The sequence below is a fragment of the Ovis canadensis genome, chromosome 2 (assembly GCF_042477335.2).
Source record: "Ovis canadensis isolate MfBH-ARS-UI-01 breed Bighorn chromosome 2, ARS-UI_OviCan_v2, whole genome shotgun sequence".
Lineage (NCBI taxonomy): Eukaryota > Metazoa > Chordata > Mammalia > Artiodactyla > Bovidae > Ovis > Ovis canadensis.
In genome coordinates, this window is record NC_091246.1 from 160,087,540 (window position 1) to 160,114,279 (window position 26,740).

A 26,740-nucleotide genomic window follows, 5' to 3' on the forward strand; every position below is an offset into this window, starting at 1 on the left:
CCAAAATCACTGCAGATGGTGACCACAGCTATGAACTTAAAAGGCACTTGCTCCTTGGAAGAAAAACTATAACCAACCTAGATGGCCTATTAAAAAGCAGAGACATTACTTTACTGACAAAGGTCTGTCTAGTCAAAGCTACAATTTTTCCAGTAGGCATGTATGGATATGAAAGTTGGACCATAAAGAAAGCTGAGTGATAAAGAATTGATGCTTTTGAACCGTGGTATTGAAGACTCTTGAGAGTCCCTTGGACTGCAAGGAGATCCAACCAGTCCATCCTTAAGCAAATCCTGACTATTCATTGTAAGGACTGACGTTGAAGCTGAAACTCCAGTACTTTGGCCACCTGATGCAAAGGTGTCACTCACTGGAAAATACCCTGCTGCTGGTAAAGACTGAAGGCAAAAGGAGAAGGGGATGACAGAGGATGAGATGGTTGGATGGCATGACCGACTCAATGGACATGAGTTTGAGCAAGCTTCAAGAGCTGGTGATGTACAGGGAAGCCTGGCATACTGCAGTCCATGGGGTCACATGGGTTGGACATTCCTGAGCAACAGAACTGAATACCAGAGAAGGCCTATTGTGTTACATAGTGACATTAGTAAAAATGTATTTTAATTAAATTAGTATATTTTATAAAATCTATTTGATTATTTTTGATGTTTACTTACAAAATATGCTGTAACCTCAATCTTTTATTTTTTAGCAGTAGTAACTATTAGAAAGAAAAAAAATAAAGAATTTATAAAGAAACTTTCATCTAGAAGAAGAGAGATACCCAAATCTGTGAAGCAAACAGCCTCATAAAGGAATATGATACAAATAACATAGATGAGTGGTTTACCAAAAAACTTTTCTGCAAAATATTGGCTCTTGAATACCAAGATAAACTGACCAAGCTCCTTTGAATTCTTTTTTTTTAATTCTATCCAACAGGAAGGACACTTTTCTGTGATATATAAAAGTATCATAGAGAAGACAATTCTTTTTTTTTTCAATTCTTTTATCTTAAAAGAAATAAAAGTAGCAAAAAAAATTTAGTGTGAGAGGTTAAAAAAGAGGAATAGCCTCATGGGCTATTCATCTGAATTTAATAATTAAAAAGTGCCCAGTTATTACATTGTCATTATAAATGCTAAAAATAATCTACATCCTTAAAAGCTAACCATGGTTTAGAAAAACTACTCTGCATTTGCTTTTGCCAATATGTTCAGAATTCTAAGTCTTTCCCATGTATTTCAGAATTGCTTCCACACATTATGTATAAAATTGATCATTTTAAATGAAGTATATGTTTTCCATCACCTGTTTGTTATAGTACCCCCACCTGATTTCACCATTTCATCAAAACATATGCCCCGTTATTACTATAGTTAGTTTTCGAAACACTGAAAGCATCTGATGCTTCAAAAATAAATATTTCTCATTTGCCATATTTAAAATGGATTACCAACAAGGACCTACTAGCACAGGGAACTCTGCTCAATGTTAATGGAACCCTGGATGGGAAGGAGTTTGGGGAAGAATGGATACATGCATGTATAGATGGCTGAGTCACCTTGCTGTTCACCTGAAATGATCACAACGTTGTTTGTTAATCAGCTATACTCTGATACAAAATAGAAAGTCAAAAAAATAAATATTTCTCCAATAAAAATCAATCTAAATAATTAAATCCTAAAATAAAGATGTTGCAGGAAATTATATTACTTATTTCTCAATGTAAAACTGTGTGTGAGCTCAGTAGTGTCTGACTCTTTGCATCCCCATGGACTGTAGCCCACCAGGATCCTCTCCCCATGGGACTTTCCTAGCAAGAATACTTGGCTACCCAAAGAGTCGGTTGCCATTTCCTACTCCAAAGTATCTTCCCAGCCCAGGAATTGAACCCATAGTCTCCTGCATCTCTGATTCTTCACCACTAGCGCCACCCAAGAAGCCTCAAATATAAAACTAAGCTGACCAAATTCTCTTACATCAGATATTTGTATTATTTGGGTATAATAAAGATTGGAATGTATATAAATATTTGATAAAAATTTTAAATTTACCTATCTGATCATAAACGACTTTGTTAAAACACTGAATCGATGCAAGTGGAAAAGTGTAACCTTATTTATTCAAGTGCTGTTCATCCAGTGTTGAAGAGGAAATGAAGCAGAGTTTATATGCATGGAAATTAGTTTCTATCTGAGAGAACTAGTTCTACTCTGTAAGATTTACTTTGAAGTATCTGCCCTGGACCAGAATTTTTTTTTTCATTTTGAGGATATGTGTCATTTCAGACATGCTTGAAAGCAAATTATGCTTGGGAAATGATGATCAATATACTTGTAAGTGATTAAAATATTAGTTTACTAACTTTTTAAAATTTAATAAAATAGAGGAAACCATCCTTGGCCAACTTAATATGACAAAAAAGTACATTTGATGACCTTTTTTTGCAGCTCATTGTGATGCTATAAATGAAAAGATGAACTTTTAGGAAAGGACAGAGTTACAGAAAACCCTCTAGCAATTATGCACTGGTGGTGTTAACAATCGCATAGTAAGTATAAAAACAGCTGGAGGTTAATGAATTTGTATCTTAAAAAAAATCATTCTCTGACAAAGTATTAAAGAAAAAAATGTAACATAATCACTACACAAATGTTTTTCAGTTCAGTTCAGTCACTCAGTTGTGTCTGACTCTTTGCGACCCCATGAATCGCAGCACACCAGGCCTCCCTGTCCATCACCATCTCCGGGAGTTCACTCAGACTCGCGTCCACCGAGTCAGTGATGCCATCCAGCCATCTCATACTCGGTCATCCCCTTCTCCTCCTGCCCCCAATCCCTCCCAGCATCAGTCTTTTCCAATGAGTCATCTCTTCACATGAGGTGGCCAAAGTACTGGAGTTTCAGCTTCAGCATCATTCCTTCCAAAGAAATCCCAGGGCTGACCTCCTTCAGAATGCTTTTAGCAGGTATATTAAGATATGCTCTCAAGTATGAATATTAGACATTGAATCACTTTAATAACACTTTAAAACTTTTAAAAGTGCATAAAAGAAAAATGTGCAACCCAAAAAGGTAAAAGTCTGAATTATTAAAATAATATTAAAATACTAGAGATACCCATATCAGAAATTAAAGGTGTTAACTGAAGCATGATTTCAAATAACTCAACTCGATGGTTCTTAACATGTGGGAGAGAAATGAATTTGACAGCACCATAGATCTGCTCAAAACTGAGAAGTAGTCCATAAAAATTCTGTATCATAAAACCTCTACCAAACTCTACATATCTACTCTCCAAATGCATCCCTTAAACTACTCCAAATTCTTATTTTCAGAATAACATGTAAGTCAACATCTAGTAAAGTTGCCCACAGTCCAAAAAGCTGCCAGATTTAACAGCCATCCCTCAGACACACTGTTAAAATTCATCTTTTGGTGCTATCTAATTATCAAAGAAGAAAGAAATCCCATGGTGCTATGCTTAAAAGAAATATAGTGAGTTATTTAAGGAGGTGATTATATTTTAAAATCAAAGACTACATTAAAGTATAAATAAATTAATATAAATTAAAAATTAATTAAAATTGTTGAAATATACCACTTACCCCATAAAAAAAATGTAGTAACTTTTAATCCAGAGCATCTTCTTAGATCTCATGCTAACTTCATTGTCTCAATCTATTCAATGGAATTTGCCACCTGAGTTCCTAGAAGCTGATGAATCAGTTCAGTTCAGTTCAGTCGCTCAGTCATGTCCGACTCTTTGTGACCCCAGGGACTGCAGCACGCCAGCCCTCCCTGTGCGTCACCCTGGAACTTACTCCCAGAGCTTACCCAAACTTAAGTCCATCAACTTGGTGATGCCATCCAACCATCTCATCCTCTGTCACCCCTTCTTCTCCAGCCTTCAATTTTCCCAGAATCAGGGTCTTTTCAAATGAGTCACCTCTTTCCATCAACGTAGCCAAAATATTAGAGTTTCAGCTTCAACATCAGTTCTCCCAGTGAACACCCAGGACTGATCTCCATCTCCTTAGGATGGACTGGTTGGATCTCCTTGCAGTCCAAGGGACTCTCAAGAGTCTTCTCCAACACCACAGTTCAAAAGCATCAATTCTTCAGCGCTCAGCTTTCTTTATAGTCCAACTCTCACATCCATACATCACTACTGGAAAATCATGGCTTTGACTAGATGGATTTTTGTTGGCAAAGTAATGTCTCTGCTTTTTAATATGCTGTCTAGGTTGGTCATAGGTTTTTTTCCAAGCAGCAAGCATCTTTTAATTTCATGGCAGCAGTCACCATCTTCAGTGATTTTAGAGTCCCCCAAAAATAAAGTCTGTCACTATTTCTGCTGTTTTTCCATCTATTTGCCAAGAAGTGATGGGACCATGTTTTCTGCATGTTGAGTTTTCAGCCAACTTTTTCCCTCTCCTCTTTCACTTTCATTAAGAGCTCTTTAGCTCTTCTTCAATTTCTGCCATAAGGGTGGTGTCATCTGCATATCTGAGGTTACTGATATTTCTCCCAGCAATCTCGATTCCAGCCTGTTCTTTCACCCAGTCCGGCATTTTGCATGATGTACTCTGCATGTAAGTTAAATAAGCAGGGTGACAATATACAGCCTTGACATACTCCTATCCCAATTTGGAACTGGTCTGCTTTCCATATCCAGTTCTACCTGTTGCTTCCTGACCTGCATACAGATTTCTCAGGAGGCAGGTAAGGTGGTGTGGTATTCCCATCTCTTTCAGAATTTTCCAGAGTTTGTTGTGATCCACACAATCAAAGGCTTTGGCATAGTCAATAAAGCAGGAATAGATGCTTCTCTGGAACTCTTGTCCTTTTTCAATGATCCAACGGATGTTGGCAATTTGATCTCTGGTTCCTCTGCCTTTTCTAAATCCAGCTTGAACATCTGGAGGTTCACAATTCATGTACTGTTGAAGCCTGGCTTGGAGAATTTTGTGCATTACTCTGCTGGCATGTGAAATGAGTGCAATTGTGCAGTAGTTTAAACATTCTTTAGCATGGGTTTTCTTTGGGATTGGAATGAAAACTGACCTTTTACAGTCCTGTGGCCACTACTGATTTTCCATTTTGCTGACATTTGAGTGCATCATTTTCACAGCATCATCTTTTAGTATTTGAAATAGCTCAACTGTAATTCCATCACCTCCACTAGCTTTGTTCATAATGCTTCCTAAAGCCCATTTCACATTCTAGGATGACTGGCTCTAGGCCAGTGATCACACCATCATGGTTATTTGGGTCATTGAGATCTTCTTTGTATAGTTCTTCTGTGTATTCTTGTCACCTCTTAGTATCTTCTGCTTCTTTTCAGTCCATACCATTTCTATCCTTTATTGTGGCCATCTTTGCATGAAATGTTCTCTTGGTATCTCTAATTTTCTTGAAAATATCTCTAGTCTTTCCCATTCTATTGCTCTCCTCTGTTTGTTTGCATTGATCACTGAGGAAGGCTTTCTTATCTCTCCTTGCTGTTCTTTGGAACTTTGCATTCAAATGGGTATATCTTTCCTTTTCTCCTTTGCCTTTAGTTTCTCTTCTTTTCTCAGCTATCTGTAAGGCTTCCTCAGACAACTATTTTCCCTTTTTGCATTTCTTTTTCTTGGGGATGGTCTTGATAACTGCCTCCTGTATAGTACAGGAGGCTGATGAATGGTACATCAAAAACCACTAAATACTCCAGTGATTTTCACAGGAATTATAATAAAGCTGAGCACCGAAGAATTGATGCTTTTGAACTGTGGTGTTGGAAAAGACTCTTGAGAGTCCCTTGGACTGCAAGGAGAGCCAACCAGTCCATTCTAAAGGAGATCAGTCCTGGGTGTTCAATGGAAGGACTGATGCTAAAGCTGAAAATCCAATACTTTAGCCACCTCAAGTGAAGAGTTGACTCATTGGAAAAGACCCTGAGGCTGGGAGGGATTAGGGGGCAGGAGGAGAAGGGGACGACAGAGGATGAGATGGCTGGATGGCATCACTGACTCAATGGACATGAGTTTGAGTAAACTCCGGGAGTTACTGATGGACAGGGAGGCCTGGTGTGCTGCAATTCATGGGGTCGCAAAGAGTTGGACACGACTGCGCGACTGAACTGAACTGAACTTAAATTTAAATTTGGAAATATCATTTAATACAATTCTGAGTTAATAAAACTATTTTTGAGAAAAAAATTTCAACACATTTGTTTAACTGTACAGTTCAAATAATTACAAACTTTCTGAGCTTTTTTAGACACTGAGATTGGTAAAGGCAAGAAGGCTTTGAAAGATGCCACTACCATTTCTGATCTAGCTTATAAGAACTGGCTTCTGAAAACAGGATTTAAGGATAATAATTCAGAATGATTCTCAGCTTTCACATTGCTCTGATTTTCTGAGGTAAAGCTTAAAACCAATCAAATACTTTATATATGTTTTTTCTTGCTAAAGTACATTTTCTCTTCCACCAATTGAGGGAAAGTAACAAGGAAAGTGAGGGTCTTCCCAGGTAGTGCTATTTGTAAAGAACCCGCCTGCCAGTCCAGGAGACATAAGAGACACACGTTCAAGCCCCGAGTCAGGAAGATCCTCTGGAGTAGGGCATGGCAACCCACTCCAGTATTCTTGCCTGGTGAATCCCGTGGACAGAGAAGCCTTGTGGGCTACAGTCTATGGGGTCACAAAGAGTCAGACACAACTGAAACGACATAGCACAGCTTATCACAAGGAAAGTAAAAAGTTAAGATTACCATTCATCATCATACTGTCAAAAACCATACTTCAAGAACAAAAGCAACTCAGTGTAGATTTTATATTTCTGTGTTCCAACCATTCCAAATTCCATGATGTGTTTTTAATACCCATGAATTGCACATTAGAGTTTTCTTTATTCCAGGAGTATGCAACAAATTAAAAAACAACTGAGAAACTATTGCCTATTATTCTCAGCTTTTATTTCTTGTTCCCTCTCTTTACTCAATGTCCTATCCCAGGGAGAATATAAATATAAGGCTAGGGGATAGGAAATTGGACTGATCTGCTGAATATATTATTCAGCATGTGAAATATAAAAACAACCCTGCATCTTTGCAAGCAATTTCAGAATCCTTTATTTCTGTTTAGATTTCTCCCTAAATCCAAATTATCAACACAGATGATTAGTTTATGTCAATTTTGGCTTATGACCTCACTCAAAACCAGTCATCTTTCTCAGTATCAATGTATGTATTTCTAGCATCTTGACAGATTTCCTTTCACTTCTATCTTGGCCTCTATTTCCCAGCACACATGGGACTAAATGCCTACAACCCATGTAGTTTCTCTGCTTATTTTCAAACATAAACAAGGGAAATTCAAACTAATATATTATTCCTAATACTTAAAAAGTCACCCTTTGCATGAAGCCACCACTAATTTTGTGCTCCAAGTTCTTTACACAGTAACTTGTATAGTCTACCTTGCTAGTACCAATTTCTCCTCTAAGGATTAGAGGAATCCAAATCCTGACCTCAGTGTAAGGCTATGGTCTTGCCATTGATTAATAACATTGTCTAGTACCTAGAGTCTACTATCCTCTTGAAAAGTGTTTGTTTCTTTTCTACTGGACTCTCAGAATACTGTGACCATGTTGGATGCAGTTGACACCAACAGTAATGAGTAACAGTGGCTTGATAAATGGCCCAAGGTATGACAGGTTCTACTTTATGGAATACATCACCTCTCAATTCCCAGAGTTGGGTCTGTCCTATTCTGCCTCCCTATCACTGTCTTTTTAGCTATCTGACCCCATTAACTTTAAAGTTTCCTACAGAAAGTTTTTGCTGACAGTAAGTTAGCTTTATACAGCACCATTCCACGTTCACAAAAATCCCTCAATATTATTATTATTATTGAGTACTTTCATTACTTCATTTCTTATATTTAATACACTTATAATTCATTTCACATATGTGAGATACAGATTCAAATTTATTTTTTTCCAGATGACAGTTTACTTGTTTTAGTGTTGTTCATCAAAAGTACTTCATCATTTATCAAAAAGGCCTGTTTTCTGTGTCTGTGTAGATGAGACGACCTAGTTGGTTCTCCTTTTTCCATCTTTTGAACAAATTAATTTTAACAAATAACCTTTAAAATTTATCTTCTTGAGGCTTGTTATCTGTGAAAAGAAATGTAATATTTATTTTATCACAAATTTATTACATTAATCAAATTCTGCTAGCATCTTCAAAAGTTTGGCTTCAGTATTTTGCTCTGAGGAAGCTGTCATCCGAAGACTAGAATGGGGGAAAACAAAACTACTTCTAATAAGACAGTTAATGAAAATTACAGGATCTTTATGAATCCTTATGATTCTTGACCTCCCCCAATTCACTGTTTCCTCAATACTTCAAAGCAATAACAAGAACAATATTGTAAGATTAATCAGCCATGGAAGGAATAAAATCATAAAACACAACCCCTTTAATTCAGAAAACCATCTAATTAGCAATAGTAAAAAATAATAACTTAATAATAATCCTTAAAAATAATAAATAATCCTTAAAACACTGCAGGCAAGAAAGACAAAGAAAAAAAATTAAAAACCAGAGGCAAAAATTTCTATTTCTCAGTTCCTTTAATCTTTCAAATATGCTGCTATCAGTTCCAAGAGCTGTGCTGGAGCAGAATTTAGGACTAGGAAGATTTCCACCAACATGAATTCTACCCATCCTTCAAAGAAATCTCAGTGACACAAATTTTTAACAAATTAGTTTGGTGCACAATATCTGGAATTTCAAAGAGAACATTGAGACAGCAATGAATTTCAAAGATATGAACTAATGGAGAAAGCATAAGAAAGCAAAAAATGCTATATCCTTTAGAGAAAGATAAAATATTATATTCTAATGCACATGTATAGAATCTAGAATTTATTTACAGCACAGCAATGAAGAAACAGACATAGAGAACAGACTTATGGACATGGGGAGAGGGGAGAAGAGGGTGAGATGTATGGAAAGAGTAACATGGAAACTTACATTACTGTATGTAAAATAGATAGCCAACGGGAATTTGCTGTATGGCTCAGGAAACTCAAACAGTGGCTCTGTACCAACCTAGAGGGGTGGGATGGGGAGGGAGATGGAAGGGAGGTTCAAAAGGGAGGGGATTATATGTATACCTATGGCTGATTCATGTTGAGGTTTACCAGAAAACAACAAAATTCTGTAAAGCAATTATCCTTCAATAATAAAATAGTTTTTTAAAATGTTGTATCTTTTGTAAATATGTTTAACACTGAGAATTGTAAATTATTGAATTTCCCCAAAGTGTGGAACTCAGTTTAAAATTTCATCTCTTTTTGTAGTACTTTTCCAGAGCCAGCAATAATAAGTCTGTAGATACAATCACAATTATAAATTTCTTTTAAAACACCTGAATTTTTTACTGAAAATTTCTGCATTAAAACTACCAATGGAAGAATACTGAGTATGCAAAATTTATTAATAGTTTCAGCTTTCATAAAGCTTCCCTTCTACCCATGTCGGCAGTAATTCATATAACCACAGACTGTTGGTATCAGTATAAGGAGTCTATTACAAATGTAAAGAATATCAAAGTAAGATTTTCAGCTAAAATAATTTTGCTTTAATTATAACGGCATTTATGCAATCTATGGCACAATTTACTGAAAGTTATTGAAAAGGCAAAAGCAAAGAGATCTGAAGTTTAATTAAAAGTGACAGTTAAGGCCTATTTCAAATAACTTCTTATAAGAACCCTATCTAGTACAGCCAAGAATATTAATAACCTGTGAGTAGCTTAGTAACCCTACTAGATACAATGATAAGTTCAAACATATATTAAGCTCAGTTTCAGCATTAACAGACACTCCCTATAAAAATGAGAACATAAAAAAATAGATTATTTTAACTAAATATTTTTCTTTCTAATTTGAGTAACAGAAAACTCTCTAAAACCAATCTCATTTTCCTTGAGGACTGAATTTCCACATAACGGCAAAAGAAAATTTGCAACTCATATCCATCTGAAGTTTCTTATCACATATTCTTTCATAAGAAATAATGATTCATCACCTGAGAAATATAGTCAGATCTTTTAAAATACGTTACTGCTTATTTAAGAAACTATAAACTAGGATCAATTAAAAATAATGTTTAAAATGAAAATGGTTAAATGGTGAATGCAGAGATTTCCACACTTTCTATCTTCATTGCTCCCTTCCTGCTTCAGTAAATTCTTTTCTTTACCTTTTTATCAAGAAATATCTGCTTGTTCTATTCATTAAGCAGTTAAATTCAAACAACTTACTAATTATTTATGCCTTTAACAAATCAGTAGTCATTTTTAAAAACTAAATCAAAAGAAAAATAATATTTTATTTCATTCTTAAATAACCACAGTTACTATTGGCATGTGTACACCTGTTTGGCACCATATCATATCTCAAATCCTGGAATCACTTTGACTATCATTACCCCCATTCTCTGTTACACATTAATTTTCCTTGTAATAGCTTTGTATCACAGCACTGTCAAAAGCCTATACTTCACAAATATATGACATCATCAAAAGTAATGTAATGCAGTCTGATGTTGAAACTGAACTAACTTGAGCATGTAGTTTGTAGGGTGTATGGGAAATGTTATTGTATTTTCCTTGAAAATTTAAAATATTCCATAGCTCCTGTGAGTTCAATGGGAGTGCCTTGGCACATGGTTTAGAAACCCACAGGGCTGAGGATGCTTTAGGATCACAGTAGCAAAACTCAATGCTGGGGCTCCAATGATCACATTCATTTTGAGAATTTCCTGTTAGTCCAGTGGTTAAGACTCAGTGTTTTCACTGCCCTGGGCCAGGGTTTGATCCCTGGTCCGGGAACTAAGATTCTACAGCTATGTGGCCAAAAACAAAGAATCATTCATTTCAAAACTATTAATTTTATGCAGTAGGATATCAACTGAACCCAAGTCAAAGATCACAAAGGTGATCAGTGTATACTGAGTACCTACATACAGGCTGCAGCACATGAGACGCAAGGAGTACAATGAGGAACCAGGCAGAAAAGTCACTCCCCTTCTGCACTTCACATTCTAGCAAAAACAGCTAATGCAAAATATCTAAAGAAATGTTCATTATGTCATTTTATTTGTGGTAAGGGCTACAAAGGAAACTGACAAAGAGCATAGGCTGACTTGAGAATAAATACAGGTGGAGGGAATCAAGTTACTTTAAGGGGTATGAGAAGTCCTCCTTAAAGGAGACAACATGTGCGGTAAACTCTGAAGCAGTGATTTTCAATGGAAGGTGAGTCTGCTTCCCATGGGACATCTATAAAAGTCTGAAGACATTCTGGCTGTTGTGACTGGGAGAGATGCTGCAGGCAATCCAGCAGGTAAATGTCACAGATGCTGCAAACATCCTAGAATACACAGCATAGCCCACATGTACTACCCCCTGACAAAGAATTATCTGACCCCAAATGTTCACGATGCTGAGAAGCTTTTACATAGGTGTGTGTGGTGGGGTGTTGGGGTTGGTGGGGATCAGTGGGCATTCCAGGAAAAAGGAACAGAACTCACAGACTCTTAAATAATAAGAGTATAGTACATCCAATGGCTTCCCTGGTGGCTCAGATGGTAAAGCGTCTGCCTGCAGTGCAGGAGACCCGGGTTCAATCCCTGGGTTGGGAAGATCCCCTGGAGAAGAAAATGGCAACCCATTCCAGTTGCCTTGCCTGGAAAATCCCATGGACAGAGGAGCCTAATAGGCTATAGTCCACGGGGTCGCAAAGAGTCGGACACGACTAAGCAACTTCACTTTCACGTTCACTTTCATAGTGCATCCAATGAACAAAGAGAGGGCTTGTACAGATGGAGGCCAGTGCAGACAACTGCAACAACTCTCAAAGTCACTCAAGAAAGTTAGAGGAAAATGAAATCAAAAAGGCTGTTCTGCCTAAATAATCTTTAGGGTAAAAAGAAGGGGAGCACAGTAGCTGTTATTTTAATTATTCAAGGAAATATCAGGCAGTATATTATGACAGTATTCCACTTTACCTTCTGCTGTAAAATGTGACACAGTAAGGAAAATACTGATCTACACAAAGGCCTACACAGTGACTAAATGGCTGTGTCGTGGCTTGTACTGGCCTCTGGGCAACTGTGAGATTCTATAGCTGATCAAGCATAACTTTGGTTTTTGGTCAAACCAAAAAACCTGAAGGAACAAAGAGAGGAGGGCATTTTATAATCAGAGACACTTTCACCCTTTAGTTTCCATTTTAAATAGTTATTTTCATTACTTTTAACATTGATATTTCTTTTATCCCAGAATATAATTGATATAGTTACAGTAAGCTGCTGCCATTTAGTTGCTAAGTTGTGCCCAACTCTTTGTGACTCCATGGACTATAGCCCACCAAGGTCCTCTGTCCATTGGATTTCCCAGGTAAAAATACTGGAGTGGGTTTCCATTTCCTTCTCCAGAGGATCTTCCCTACCCAGGGACTAAACCCAAGTCTTCTACGTCTCCTGCATTGCAGGTGGATTTTCATACTTAACTCAATGACTTAGTAAACTGACAACAGAAACTGATGTCACAACTGAGTACAGAGACTAATTTGTTCAAATGACATCTTTGAAGAATCCAGGTAGGATCCCCACCAGCTATAAGCCATCAGATAGAGGCTCTGATAAGAAATATACACTCTTAAAAAAGTCCTCCTAATATTAGCAGCTGCACAATAGATAAAAGAAAGAGAAAGGATGTGTTTATATATTTATATATATATATATATATATATATATATATATATATATATATATATATGCTGCGATTCATGGGGTCGCAAAGAGTTGGACAGGACTGAGTGACTGAACTGAACTGAACTGAACTGATACATATTATATATATAAACATCTAGTTTATATGTAATAGGTTTATATATATATTATATGTAATAGGTTTATATATATATATACACACACACACAGATGTATATATGGAGAAGGCAATGGCAACCCACTCCTGTACTCTTGCCTGGTAAATCCCATGGACAGAGGAGCCTGGTAGGCTGCAGTCCGTGGGGTTGCGAAGAGTCGGACATGACTGAGCGACTTCCCTTTCACTTTTCGCCTTCATGCATTGGAGAAGGAAATGGCAACCCACTCCAGTGTTCTTGCCTGGAGAATCCCAGGCACAGGGGAGCCTGGTGGGCTGCCGTCTATGGGGTCACACAGAGTCGGACACGACTGAAGCAACTTAGCAGGAGCAGCAGATATATATACAAAACATCTAGTTTGTATGTGATAGGTTTAGAGCTAAAACTTCTCACTTGCTTACATTCAGCTCCTCAAAATCCTCATGTTAAGGCAGAGAAAACAGGTCATACAAAGAGAAGTCACCAGTCCAAATCAGATTTGATTCACTGAAAAGAAATTAAAAAGGCACTCAATAACATATTTAAACTTTTAATAACTAAGTTAAAAAATCTAATAAAAGAAATGTGGCAGAAATGTGAATTTCAAAGCTACTATTATAAATATCCTGGACTAGGTATTTTCATTATTTTATCATCACAACAGTTCTGGAAAGCTATGGAATCATAATGTTACAGATGAAGAAACCAGGGCTTGGAGAAATTAAATAATCTGCCTCAGTAGATAGTTCAAAGTAGAGCTGAGACAGGCTGGGACCTGGGACCCTTTGCTGAAGTGCATGTACCTGGATAAACCTCTCCTCCAGTAACAAAATATAGAGAAACTATATGGGACTAAAGGAGCAACTGGGATAAATTCTGGACAAAAGATACAAAAAGACAAAAAAGCCCCTCCTGCCACTTCTGAAGAGCCAGAAGCAAAAACAGGGTGTTGGGAGCAAAAGCAGGGTACTGTGCATGGCCCCTGAAATCAATACCACCAGATACGGTGGACAAACCGCGTAAGTCACACTTCCAGCCTGACTCCTGGACACAGTCCTACCCTTACCCCATATAAGGAACAAGCTTCCACCCCATCTTCAGCAAGCTTGCGAGCAAGGGAACCTGTTATTTATTCTTGCTCCCCTCTGCTGCAACATAGCCCCAATAAAGCTTTGGCTGAGTTTCTTGTCTGGTCACAGGTCAATTTCTCCTGATTAGTGAAGGACAAGAACCCTGGCTGGTATCAGAACAAGGAATTCTCTGTATTTTCAGCAGACCACCTGCTAGGATCTCTTTCCCAACCAACCCCCAGCCCATTTCCTTCAAAGCTTCCCAGCCTTCTCAATAACAAGTGGAGGTCACTTACAATATTTTTCAAGTCAACATCCAATTTAATGTGACAGCCACAGTTAGAAGGGACTCTCATCCATTTTGATTTCCAGTTTGTTTTCTCTTTTTGATACTATTTCTCTATGTGCAGGCCTCTAGGATTAGAGTCCCTCTAACCATAGCCCTCTGTGGTATCTCTTGACAGTTTATATACAAAATCCTATTTGTTTCTGCAAACAACTCTTGGATATAGGAAATAGTACACATCCTGCTGCACAAAAAATAGAAACCAAGTTCCCAGGAGGTGAACTGGTTTTGCTGGGGTACTTAGGTAAACAAGTAACCACCATATCTTCAAACATCTACTTCAAATTTCACTTATTACAAGTAACTGCCTCCTTCATGTTCAACCAGGCTTAAAACTTCTGGCCCATTCTCTGAGACGCATGTGGATACATCACCTATACACACTGGGTAAGGCTGAATGAACCTCTTCTGAATGTTCATTTCAGATTAATCTCACCAAAATAACCACCTTTTAAAAACAGACACAGCATTTGATATTTGATACATAATATTAAAGGTATTTTCTTTCTCACACTAAATCAGACCAGAGCCTTGCAAAGCAATTTCTTCAGAAGGCCCATTCGTTTCCTATTTCTTCAGTAAAAATCACCACCTAGTGATTTAAGCACAAATTTGTTATCTTAGCTGTCTGGAAGTCAGAAATACAAAACCAAGAAATGGTAGGACCGAGTTTCTTCTAGAGGCTCTAGGAGAGAATCCATTCTTTGCCTTTTGTAGCCTCTAGAGGCTGCCTACATTACTTGGTTTGTGGCCCCATCAACATTGTCTCTACTTCTACTTCCATTAGTTACAAGTCTTTTTTCTACCTCCTACCTTCCTCTTTAGCCTATAAGAACACTTGTTGTAACACTGGGTCCATCTAGATAATCCAGGATCATCTTACCATCTCAAAATACTCAAGTTATACATCTGCAAAGCTCCTTTCAATATGTAAGGTAATATTAATATATTTACAAGTTCTGTAATGCTGAGTATCCTAAGAAAGCATAATAAAACAATTAAAATATTGAAAATATATAAGGATGGGAATATTATGGAGATTATGAGTTTTTCCAAATAAATATTATGATTATTTAAATATTATGAAAATTGCAAATTTCCCTACTTAAGTCTAAAATTAAGATTCCGATCAGCATTCCAGAGACATTTTTTTAGAAACTGATAAGCTGATCTAAGTTTTCAACCCACACAGTGAAGTCAACAACAACAAGAAACAAGCAAGTAGTCACAAGTGATATAATTTACTTACATTTTAAATATGGGCAGAATAATCAATATTTATTTTAGAAATGCATACAAATATGATGAAAATAAAAACTGTGCATGGTATTGATACACATCATTTCAGAACAGTAATTTCCTTGGGGGAATAAGGAAGTGGAAAAAAGTGCAGTTAGATCTTAGCAATTTGTGTTTTTAAAACAAAATTTCAAACAAACATTTCAACTTGCAAACAAATGTTAAGACTGAGTAGTGGACACACAAATGTTTCTTTAAACCCATATGTTTGAAATATTTTATAAATAGGATTCAATTGAAATAGAACCAATATGAAGAAGGTCCTTGAAGTATATTGCAAAAGGAACTGGCTCAAATGGCAAATCGCTTGGAACCACGTTAACATCAAAAGTACAACATCCTTCTGGTGCATCTGAAATTCATCTTAGGCTCAACACTAGACTGGAGTGCAGTTCAACTGTACAAAGGACTAAGAATTGACATTAGTGTCCCAGAACTCTGAGTTTGTCCCAAAGTTCATCCCAATTTCACACAAACCTAGACTTTATAGCCATGAGACTCATTCTCGGTTGGCTACAGACAGCAATTTTATAAAAGCGCATTTAATGGAAAGATTGGGAGCACCATCTGTTCATGAGTCAGCAAAACCAGGGAATTTCTGTCATCTATTTTAATTCTTTGCTTATGAGCCTTGTTTTCTGTTGTCAGAGGCCTCCAGGGCCAACTCAAGAGTTCAATCATCAGTGTAAGGTGCAAACTTACAATCACTAAGCATAATGCCCTGAAGAAAAAGCTAAAAAAAGAGCTCTCAAGACAATTTAGAAATACCCTTTTCCTTAAACCTGGGCTCTCAAGTAGTTAAATTGTCTCTTACATATTCAGTTTATTATTTAATCCAATTAAAGAATTATCATATGTTTCATGTGAAAAAAAGATCCTTTTTCCTTTATCACATTTCGCCTGTTGTCCAAGACTGCAGTCCCTACAGGGACACCCAATAGTACTAAGCGAAGTTCTAAACTTGGCTAGAAGCAGTTTAGACATCACTACCTTTTGTTCTTTGCCTTTAATTTGTATTCAGTTGCATTTCAAATACTATGGCTTCTCTGGAAGTCAAACTTGATATAAATTCTGAACACTGTTGCTGACCCAGTGCCATCCTCCCCACACTAAAATAATCCTTGTTCTGAAATTCTGAGGGATCCCCCGCCAACATCCCTGCAAAACCACTCAACTTAAATGTAGGGACTAATTGTCAAAAGATTCTCTATTGTCAAGAGATTTACAAAAATGCCTGAAATTAAGGAAACTTACTTAGTCAAGATTATGTTCAATAAGCTTGAAATGCTGAGCATTTCTCCAACTTTAAGCAGAGAATTTTTAAGGAGGCCATCAAAATCAGAGATTAAAACTAAGCTTGCAAAATATACTGAAGTATCCAAATCTTTCTTCTATTTGATACTACATAAGAAGACCTCCCATGAAGGGGGAAAAAGCCAAAATGTGCACATTTGTAAGTGGGGAGATACAGAGATGAATATAAGAAGGGAAAAAGGGCAAAGTTTACTTCATTGAGTGAAAATTATATTTTAAGTTCCTATTCCTATTTTTGATAGTCTAGAGGCACTATTTCTGATAAAGGAACAGCCTGAACCAGCTGTCGCAATACTAAACCTTCTTCCCCCAAAATATTCACTTCACTTATTATACCGCTCTGCTGCTCACAAATACAAAATCAGCAGCTTTCTTTAGTTGCTCATCCAGAAAGAGCCAAAAAAAAAAAAAAATGAGGAATGGAAAGAACATTCCGTTGCATTCAAATATGTTGATTTATAGTCTTCATTTTAATACTGTATCTATTAATATATTGTATTTCACTCTAAAAAACCCACATTTGTTGTGAAAATATTTATATAATGCCTACTAAAAAGTATCTTTTAAATTCATTATTAATGTATTTGTAATGGCCTGTCAAGTTATCTTTTTTTTTTTTTTTACTTATTTAATCTGGAAGGATAGAGAAGCCTAGATTTGTTAAGTTTTATAACTTCCCAAGATTACATAGTTTCCCACTAAATCTCAGACAAAATCCTCTGACACACATCTTGGGCTTTTTCTACTATAAATTTCTTAGAATTTATAAATTTGAATGAATTCTTTTATCCTAAATATTAAATTAGACTTAAAATAAAGGTATTTGCTCTCTTATACCACACAGCACATTTGATAAAAATGGCACTGTGAACATACAGCCATCTATAGAAGCAATTTTATAGAAATCTAGTGTAAGGATTTCCAATATATAAAATATGAATTCATTTATTATTCAATGAATTATCAAACATGAGTCACCATTACACTAGAGGATACCAGCCCTTGAGTACATAATACAGCATTAGTTTGAAAAATTGAATTACATAAAGTACTTAAGATAGAACTTTATACATAGGAAGTTGTTAATATATATGATAATTGCTATAATCACTATCATTATTATTATTTATATTCATAGATAATAGTTAAGTCCTTTTCTATTGAATTAAGTCCCATTGTTTGTACACTAAGAAGAATATAAGAAAGTATAGAATAGAGTCACTATATATTTGTAAACATGAAATTTCTATTGACTTGAAGCAAGGAAGACAGATTCTATTCTAGGATTGATCAAATGGTGATAATAAGAAGGCATGTATCATATATGCTATTTACACAAAGACATAAACTGTCTGGAAATCCAGGAACCATAACGGAAAAATACTGAAGACCACTGGAATAAAGGTAAACAGTGAAGGTCCTCAAAGTGACATCTTTAGGGGAGATGATATGGAAGAACATTAACACATTTAGAACTGGCGACAGAGTCTTCTAGATACCTATAGCTATATTAACTATCCCCAATTCACAGATGAAGAAACTCTAGGAAGGTTTAATTAATTTCAGTTCATTTCAGTCGCTCAGTCGTGTCCAACTCTTTGCGACCCTATGAATTGCAGCACGCCAGGCCTCCCTGTCCATCACCATCACCCGGAGTTCACTCAGACTCACGTCCATCGAGTCAGTGATGCCATCCAGCCATCTCATCCTCTGTCGTCCCCTTCTCCTCCTGCCCCAAATCCCTCCCAGCATCAGAGTCTTTTCCAGTGAGTCAACTCTTCCCACGAGGTGGCCAAAGTACTAGAGTTTCAGCTTTAGCATCATTCCTTCCAAAGAACACCCAGAGCTGATCTCCTTTAGAATGGACTGGCTGGATCTCCTTGCAGTCCAAGGGACTCTCAAGAGTCTTCTACAACACCACAGCTCAAAAGCATCAATTCTTTGGCACTCAGCTTTCTTCAGAGTCCAACTCTTATAGCCATACATGACCACTGGAAAAACCATAGCCTTGACTAGATGGACCTTTGTTGGCAAAGTAACGTCTCTGCTTTTCAATATGCTATCTAGGTTGGTCATAAGTTTCCTTGCAAGGAGTAAGCATCTTTTAATTTCATGGCTGCAATCACCGACTTGATGGACGTGAGTTTGAGTGAACTCCAGGAGTTGGTGATGGACAGGGAGGCCTGGCGTGTTGCAATTCATGGGGTCGCAAAGAGTCAGACGCGACTGAGTGACTGAACTGAACTGAACTGAGCATGTAAATCATTATTTATTCTATTTCCCTAATACATCTGAATAAAGGAGTATAGGTGTCTAAGAAATTTGTCAATCAGTGTATGACTGATAGTTTTTAATGCACTCATATTTCTTCTAAATTAGATCTTACAACTGGATGAATTTAGTTCTAAGATATAAGACACAGGGTACCAGGCATGCTAGAAATATAACACAGAATTGCTTTCTTACTTGTTCTCACTGGATAATATCATACACCTCAACAACTGGAAAAGAAAAACTAGCCTCTGCCAGAGAACCCACCTGTATCTTTCAACTTTTCAGTTCTTACACGTGATAATCAAGGTGAGCAATCACACCTCTAAGATGCCAATGCACTGGCTTCCCTGGTGGCTCAGATGGTAGAGAGTCTTCCTGCAATGCAGGGAACAAGGCTTTAATGCCTGGGTTGGGAAGATCCCCTGGAGAAGGGAATGGCTACTCACTCTAGTATTCTTGCCTGGAGAAGTCCATGGACAGAGGAGCCAGGTGGGCTACAGTTGAGGTGTTGCAAAGAGCTGGACACAACTGAGCAACTAATACTTTTATATTTTACAGAAGTCTTACTTGAAAGGCCACTGTACCTTTAGTGCATGAAAGAGAATAAAGAAAAAAAAAAGGACAAGTGATCTAACAATTTAAACTGATTTTGAATTAGGAGTCACATTATCTTTTAAAATATTGTTTAATAAGCCTATATGTAATAGTCATGATTTTGGTTATGAATTCAAGTGGAAGAAAAGTCAAGATATAAATTTAAAACAATCAAAATAATATAATAGGTTTATTTCTCCTTGTCACAAAAAGGTCACAGAAAATTCTAACTTATTCATGTATTATATTTTGAGGTGGTAGGTGGTAGAGGCAAGGAAGCTTAATGATCTCTATTACTAGAGTCCCAGGGAGGCATATTTTGTCTAGAAAACTTGGAGAAAAACTGAGTTTAGTGAGAATTGGACACTGAGAAAATGCTCCCTGACCAAGTCCATGTGTTCATTGAAGATTAACTGTTTTCCTGCCTCAGGCACTGGAATCTTTTACTTTATTTCCCAAAGTCAGGGTTCTTGGTATTTGGCTCCATCAAACATCCGGTCTTCCTCTGGGACTCTATAGTGTTTTGGGCTCAAACTCTTGCCACTTCAAAGATCTACAGCTCTAAACCCATTTCTCCTGAAAAATTACATTCACAGAGGGCTATTTGTCCTTTTCAAATTCAAGCAATAACCTCTTCTTTCACTTGTCTGGAAAGGGCATGAGATTGCAAAGCTGTTTACCTGTAGTGATGGGGGTAATGTAAGGAGAGTTCAGACTTTTAGAAATATTAATGTGGTGCCTTACCACCCCACTTTACCCCTCCACTATACCCCCCATTTTCCCACAATAGGGATAGAAAACATATTATGTTCATTCTTCCCTAATGGAACCACAGCAACAACAATTAAAAGAAAAACCTGGACACTAGTTTTCTTCTTAAAAATATACCTTGTTGCATTAATTTTATAAGAAAAAATAAAAAAGTTAAAAAAATAAAGTAGAACACTAATTGAATTTTCTCAATTTCCCTTTCAGTAATTCTTTAGCCTTATGTTTTGTAACTCTTCTAGTTTGCAAACCATTCTAAAAGAACTAGAGAATATAGCTTTAATCACACTGATAAATGAGTACAAGGAATAATGTTAACAGCTCAAAAGGTATACATTTTATGACAAATGTAATACTGACCTCTCAAGAGAAGTATTATTTTCAATTCACTTCTTACTTAATAGACTATAAAGTACAACTTTAAAGTGGGTTTATGCAGTGCAAAAGTACTGTAAGCTTGGTATATGTCCCCTGCTGCACAAAAATAATGTTCTGGAGCTTCCCTCATCTTCCAACAGCAACAGCAGGAAGTAGTTTGCTTGCTAGAAGTTCTTACTGACATTGTACAATGGCAGACTCAATTATATTGATATGATCTGAACAGCAAGCAATTATTGCTCATTTAGATAAAAACACTGTCCATATAACTATGATGTCATAAGATAGGCAATGTATTTCATGAATGATTTTCCAGGAAGTTATAGCAAGAAACATGTGAGAGAAGAATTTGGTGCTTATTAATTTTCTATGTAGCTTTATTCATCTTTATGAACATTTTTGTGCTCACTGTCATTTCCTTTCAAAATACATACATTTCAAATACATATATATGTGTGTATGTACATCCTTACCACCAGTAATGATAATTTAATAATATTATTACATGTCTTTATAATTTTAGTACATGTATATCTATGAATCAAAAATTTTTATAAATTTCTCTAGTAGAAAACCAGTTAATAGATTTTATGGTATACATTTTATAAATAAAATAAAGTTCAGAGGGACTTCCAATCCTGGGAAGACAGAGTAAACATACTTATCCCTGTGTCTCCAGTTAAGTACAACTAAAATCCATAGATGTTATATTTAAAGCAAAGATAAGAAATGTTATATTTAAAGCAAACACAAGAAAGAGAGTTGGACTTCCCTGGTGGCTCAGAGGTTAAAGCGTCTGCCTCCAATGCTGGAAACCCAAGTTCGATCCCTGGGTCGGGAAGATCCCCTGGAGAAGGAAATGGTAATCTACTCCAGTATTCTTGCCTGGAGAATCCCATGGACAGAGAAGCCTGGTAGGCTAATAAGGCAAAATAGCAGTGGATCTCAGGGCCCAAGAAAAGACATAGTAATTAGTTCACTGAATCTCCTTTTTACTTCATATATATTTCAGACTTGGAACAAAAGAACTCACAACTAAGAAACACCAAAAGACACAGACACAAAATGCCTCAACAAAAGTTTGTTCCCTCTAGCCAAAAGAAAAGAGAAAGGACAGCCCAACAAGATGGAAAGCTGTTGGGCAAAAATCCTACTCCATTCAAACACCACGCAAAAACCTTGGCCCTTACCTCACTCACACCAGCAAGTGTCAAGTGGGGAATATAGACTTCCACCCTCCCCTGACTATCACAAAGTAGCCCACTTCTACTGTAGGGATCTTGGAGAAGACTGAGCAGGGAACTCCTACCTGCTCCTCTCTTGTGTTGGTGGAGACCGCATGAGGAATCTGGATGTCTATAACCAACAGGCAGCAACAAGGTATCCCCCAGTACCGTTACGGCAGTGTCAGAGGAGGCCTGGTCGAGAGACAAAACTTTCGCCATAACCATGTCACACCCCTCCACCTCTACAGTCAGTGGAGGCCACCTGTGGAGAAGTATGGTGGCTTTGCTATACCTCCCAACAGAGACATATCAGCAGAAGCCGAGTAGAGGGCCAGAATTCCCATTCCTGCTCAGCAGTCAAGACGAGACTCCAGTGTCAATGCAGGCTGAGTGAGAACCTAAATTTCTACTGCCATCTTACCCTCTCCTATCCAAGCAGAGTCAGAGGAAACCAGCTAAACCAGAAAGGTTAAATGAATTTCAGAGACACATAAAATGCCCACTAGTCATTCCAAGAACCAGGAAGGTCTCAAACTGAATGATCAAATGCACATGTTCCCAATCCTGAACATGCTGATGTATGGCAAAACCAATACAATATTGTAAAGTAAAAATGAAAAAAAATAAATTAAAAAAAAATGCAACCAATAGATGCCAAAACCAAGGTGACAAAGATGCTGTTAATTATTTGAGAAAAAACTGAAAGCAGACTTTCTAAAAATGCTTTAATGAGCAAGTGTAAAGCCACTTGAAGGAAATGGAAAAGACAATCTTATCAAAGAAATAGAAGATACAAAGAGAAACAAAATGGAAATTTTAGAAGTATAAAACACAATAACTGAAATAAAAATTACCAGGGACACAGAGGGAGATTAAATAATGATAAAAAGCCAAACCACCAAGAAGATACAACAACCCTAAATGTGTTCATACCCAAACAGCAAAGATGAAAACATGTGAAACAAAACCTGACAGAAATGAAAGGAAAAGTACACAAATTGGCAACTCTAGTTGGAGACTCAAAACCCCCTTTTGTCCTATTGATAAAACAGTTACACCGAAAACTAGGAAGGATACAGAATAAGTTCAAACATCAGCCACCAACAGAATCTAATCAACATTTATAAAATATTCCACTAACGAACATCAGAACTGTACATTAATTTCCAATACCCACAGAACCTAGAACAATGTGGACCATAAAATAAATCTCATCAGGTTTAAGAGAGCTGAAATCATGCAGCATGAGTTCACTGACCACAATGGAACCAAATCAGGAATTAGCGACAAAAGATAAAAGGGAAATCTGCAAATACTGGACAATCCAACAACATGCTTCTAAGTATTTCATAAGTCAAGAGGAAATCTCAGAGGAAATCCAAAAAACCACAATGAACTGCATGAAAATGAAAAAAATAACATACCTGGTGGTGGGTTAGACCCTAAGTCATGTCCGACTCTTATGACCCCATGGACTGTAGCCCACCAGGCTCCTCTGTCCATGAGATTTCCCAGGCAAGAATACTGGAGTGGGTTGTCATTTCCTTCTTCAGGAGATTGTTTTACCCAGGGATCAAATCTGCGTCTTCTGCATGGCAGGCAGTCTCCGCACTGCAGGCAGATTCTTTACCACTGAGCCACCAGGGAAGCCCCACAACATATTGAAAAAAGCACCACACAGATAAAGCAACACTAGAGGGAAATGTATAGCACTAAATGCATATGTTTGCACAGAGGAGAGGCCTCAAATGAATACTCTAAAATCCTACCTCAAGAACTTAGAAAAAGAAAAGTAAAATAAGCCCAAGAACCCAGAAGGAAGAAACAATAAAGTACATTCAAAAAAAAAGAAATTAAAAACATGGACTTCCCTGGTGGTCCACTGGTTAAGAATCTGCCTGCCAAGAAGCCCGAAGGAAGAAACAATAAAGTACATTTAAAAAATGAAATTAAAAACATGGCCTTCCCTGGTGGTTCACTGGTTAAGAATCTGCCTGCCAATACACGGAACACAGGTGTGATCCCTGATCCAGAATATTTCCACATGCCACAGTGCAAAAAGACTGTGCACCACAGCTACTGAACCTACTATCTAGAGCCTACGAGCCACAACTAGAGCAGCCCCTGCTCACCCAGCTAGATAAAGCCTATGCACAGCAAGGAGGATGAGCACAAACAAAAGTAAAGGAAAAAAAAAGAAGAAATTTTAAACCAGAAAAACACTCTTAAAAAAACCAATGTTGCAAATAGCTGGGGTTTTGAAACAATTACCAAAATCAACAAAACACAATCAAAGATCTAACAGAAAAGAAGGAAAATAAACATAACCAATGCAAGGCATACCATGACAGACCTTGTAGACATTAGAAGGCTTATAAGATAATACTATGAGCGATTCTACACAGAAATGTTTGACAACTCAGATAAAATGACTTAATTCCTTAAAAAAAATTAACTAGCAAAATAGAATATGACACAGAAAATATGAACAGCCTTACAGATATAAAGAATTTAAGTCTTAACTAAAAATCCCCCAAATAGAAATTTTTACTGGAAAATTCTACCAAACATTTAAATAGTAATGAACACCCATTTTACACAATCTCTTCCCAAAAAAAAGGAAGAGGAAGGAAGTACTCACAAATTCATTTATGAAGCAAGGATTAACCTGATACCAAAACAAAACATATAAAAAATATCAATATCCAAGCTTCTCTGGTTGCTCAGTGGTAAAGAATCCACCTGCCAATGTAGGAGACATGGGTTTGATCCCTGATCTGGGAAGATGCCACATGCCTCAGGCAACTAAACCCATGTGCTACAACTACTGAACCTTTTCTCTAGAGCCCAAGAGCCACAACTGCTGAGCCATGTGTTGCAATTACTGAAGCTCGCACGCCCTAGAGCTTACACTTGGCAACAAGAGACACTATCCCAAGAAGCCCTCATATTGCAACTAGAAAGAAGCCCCTGCTCACTACAACTAAAGAAAAGCCCAGACAGCAACGAAGACCTAGCACAACCAAAAAAACACATTTTTTAAATAAATAAAGAAAAATAAACTATTGTTATGTCAATTAAAAAAAATATTGATAACCCTCATGAATATAGATGCCAAAATTTCTAACAAATATAAGCAAATAGAGTTCAGCAACATATAAAAAACAATTATAAATCATGACCAAGTGAGGTTTAGTCCAAGGATGCATAGCTGTTTCAATATGAAAAAAATCAATCAATATGATCTACCACACTAGCCCATTAAAAGAGAAAAATCACTGCATCATATTAATTGATGCAGAAAAATATCAGACAAAATTTAATATCCATTCATAAGTTTAAAGATACTCAGAAAATAGGAATAGGGACTTCCTTAGTGGTTCAATGGCAAAGACTCTGCACTCTCTGTATAGGGGTCAGGTTCCCTGACCTCTCCCTGGTCAGGGAACGAGATCTCACAAATCTCAAGTAAGGGTTCTCATGCCACAGCGAAAGATCCTGCATGCCACAACTAAGACCCAGCACAGCCAAAATAAATAAATACAAATTAACACTTAAAAACATGAAAATAAAAATAAGAGGGTAGATTCTTCAACTTTATAAAGAATATCTGCAAAATTATAGGTAATACTATATTTAATGTTAAATAATGAATGCTACTTTTTCAAATAGAGACCAAGGCAAGAATGTCCATACTAATAATGCATAATCAACATAGCATTGAAAGTTCAAGCCTATGCAATTATGCAAGAAAATAAAAATGCATTCACATCAGAAATAAATTTATAAATAAAATTTTATAGATGGCATGATTTTCTTGTAGGAAATCTCACAAATATATATGCTGCTACTGCTGCTAAGTCGCTTCAGTCGTGTCCGACTCTGTGTGACCCCATAGACGGCAGCCCACCGGGCACCCCCGTCCCTGAGATTCTCCAGGCAAGAACACTGGAGTGGGTTGCCATTTCCTCCTCCAGTGCATGAAAGTGAAAAGCGAAAGTGAAGTCGCCCAGTCGTGTCCAACTCGTAGTGACCCCATGGACTGCAGCCTACCAGGCTCCTCTGTCCATGGGATTTTCTAGGCAAGAGTACTGGAGTGGCTTGCCATTGCCTTCTCCACACAAATATATATATATATATGCACACAAATATATGTGTGTGTGTGTGTATATATATATATATATATATATAATGTCCTAGAACTAATAAATGAGTTCAGCAAGGTTATAGGTATGTCTTAGTCCATTCAGTCTGCTATAACAGAATTATCCTGGACTGTGTAACTTATAAACAAACAGTTCTAGAAGCTGAGGAGTCCAAGATTATGGCACCATCAAATTTGTTGTCTGTTGAGTTTCTGTTTCCTAGCTCAAAGATGGCCATCTTTCTGCTGTGTCATCACAAGGCAGAAGGGGCAAGGGAGTGCTCTAAGATCTCTTTTATACAAATACTTTTCCTGTTGATGAAGATTCCATCCTAAAGGCCCCCCTTCCTAATACCATCGCACTGGGGATTTAATTTCAATATATGAA

The 26,740-nt window shown here is 37.0% G+C and overlaps 1 protein-coding gene across 6 annotated transcripts in view; it reads right to left on the bottom strand.

Annotated features, from left to right (window-relative positions):
* The window catches only part of KCNJ3 (potassium inwardly rectifying channel subfamily J member 3), a 225,165-nt gene that overhangs the window by 152,438 nt on the left and 45,987 nt on the right, over window positions 1-26,740 (bottom strand). The window contains exon 3 of one of the 6 annotated variants that reach the window (XM_069574407.1): window positions 7,107-8,172. The exons of the other annotated variants lie outside the window; for them this stretch is intronic. Within the exon in view, the coding sequence (XP_069430508.1) occupies window positions 8,144-8,172 (29 nt within the window). The 3' untranslated portion in view covers window positions 7,107-8,143. Of the gene's footprint in view, window positions 1-7,106; window positions 8,173-26,740 lie in introns of those variants that run through there. 6 annotated transcript variants of the gene reach the window in all.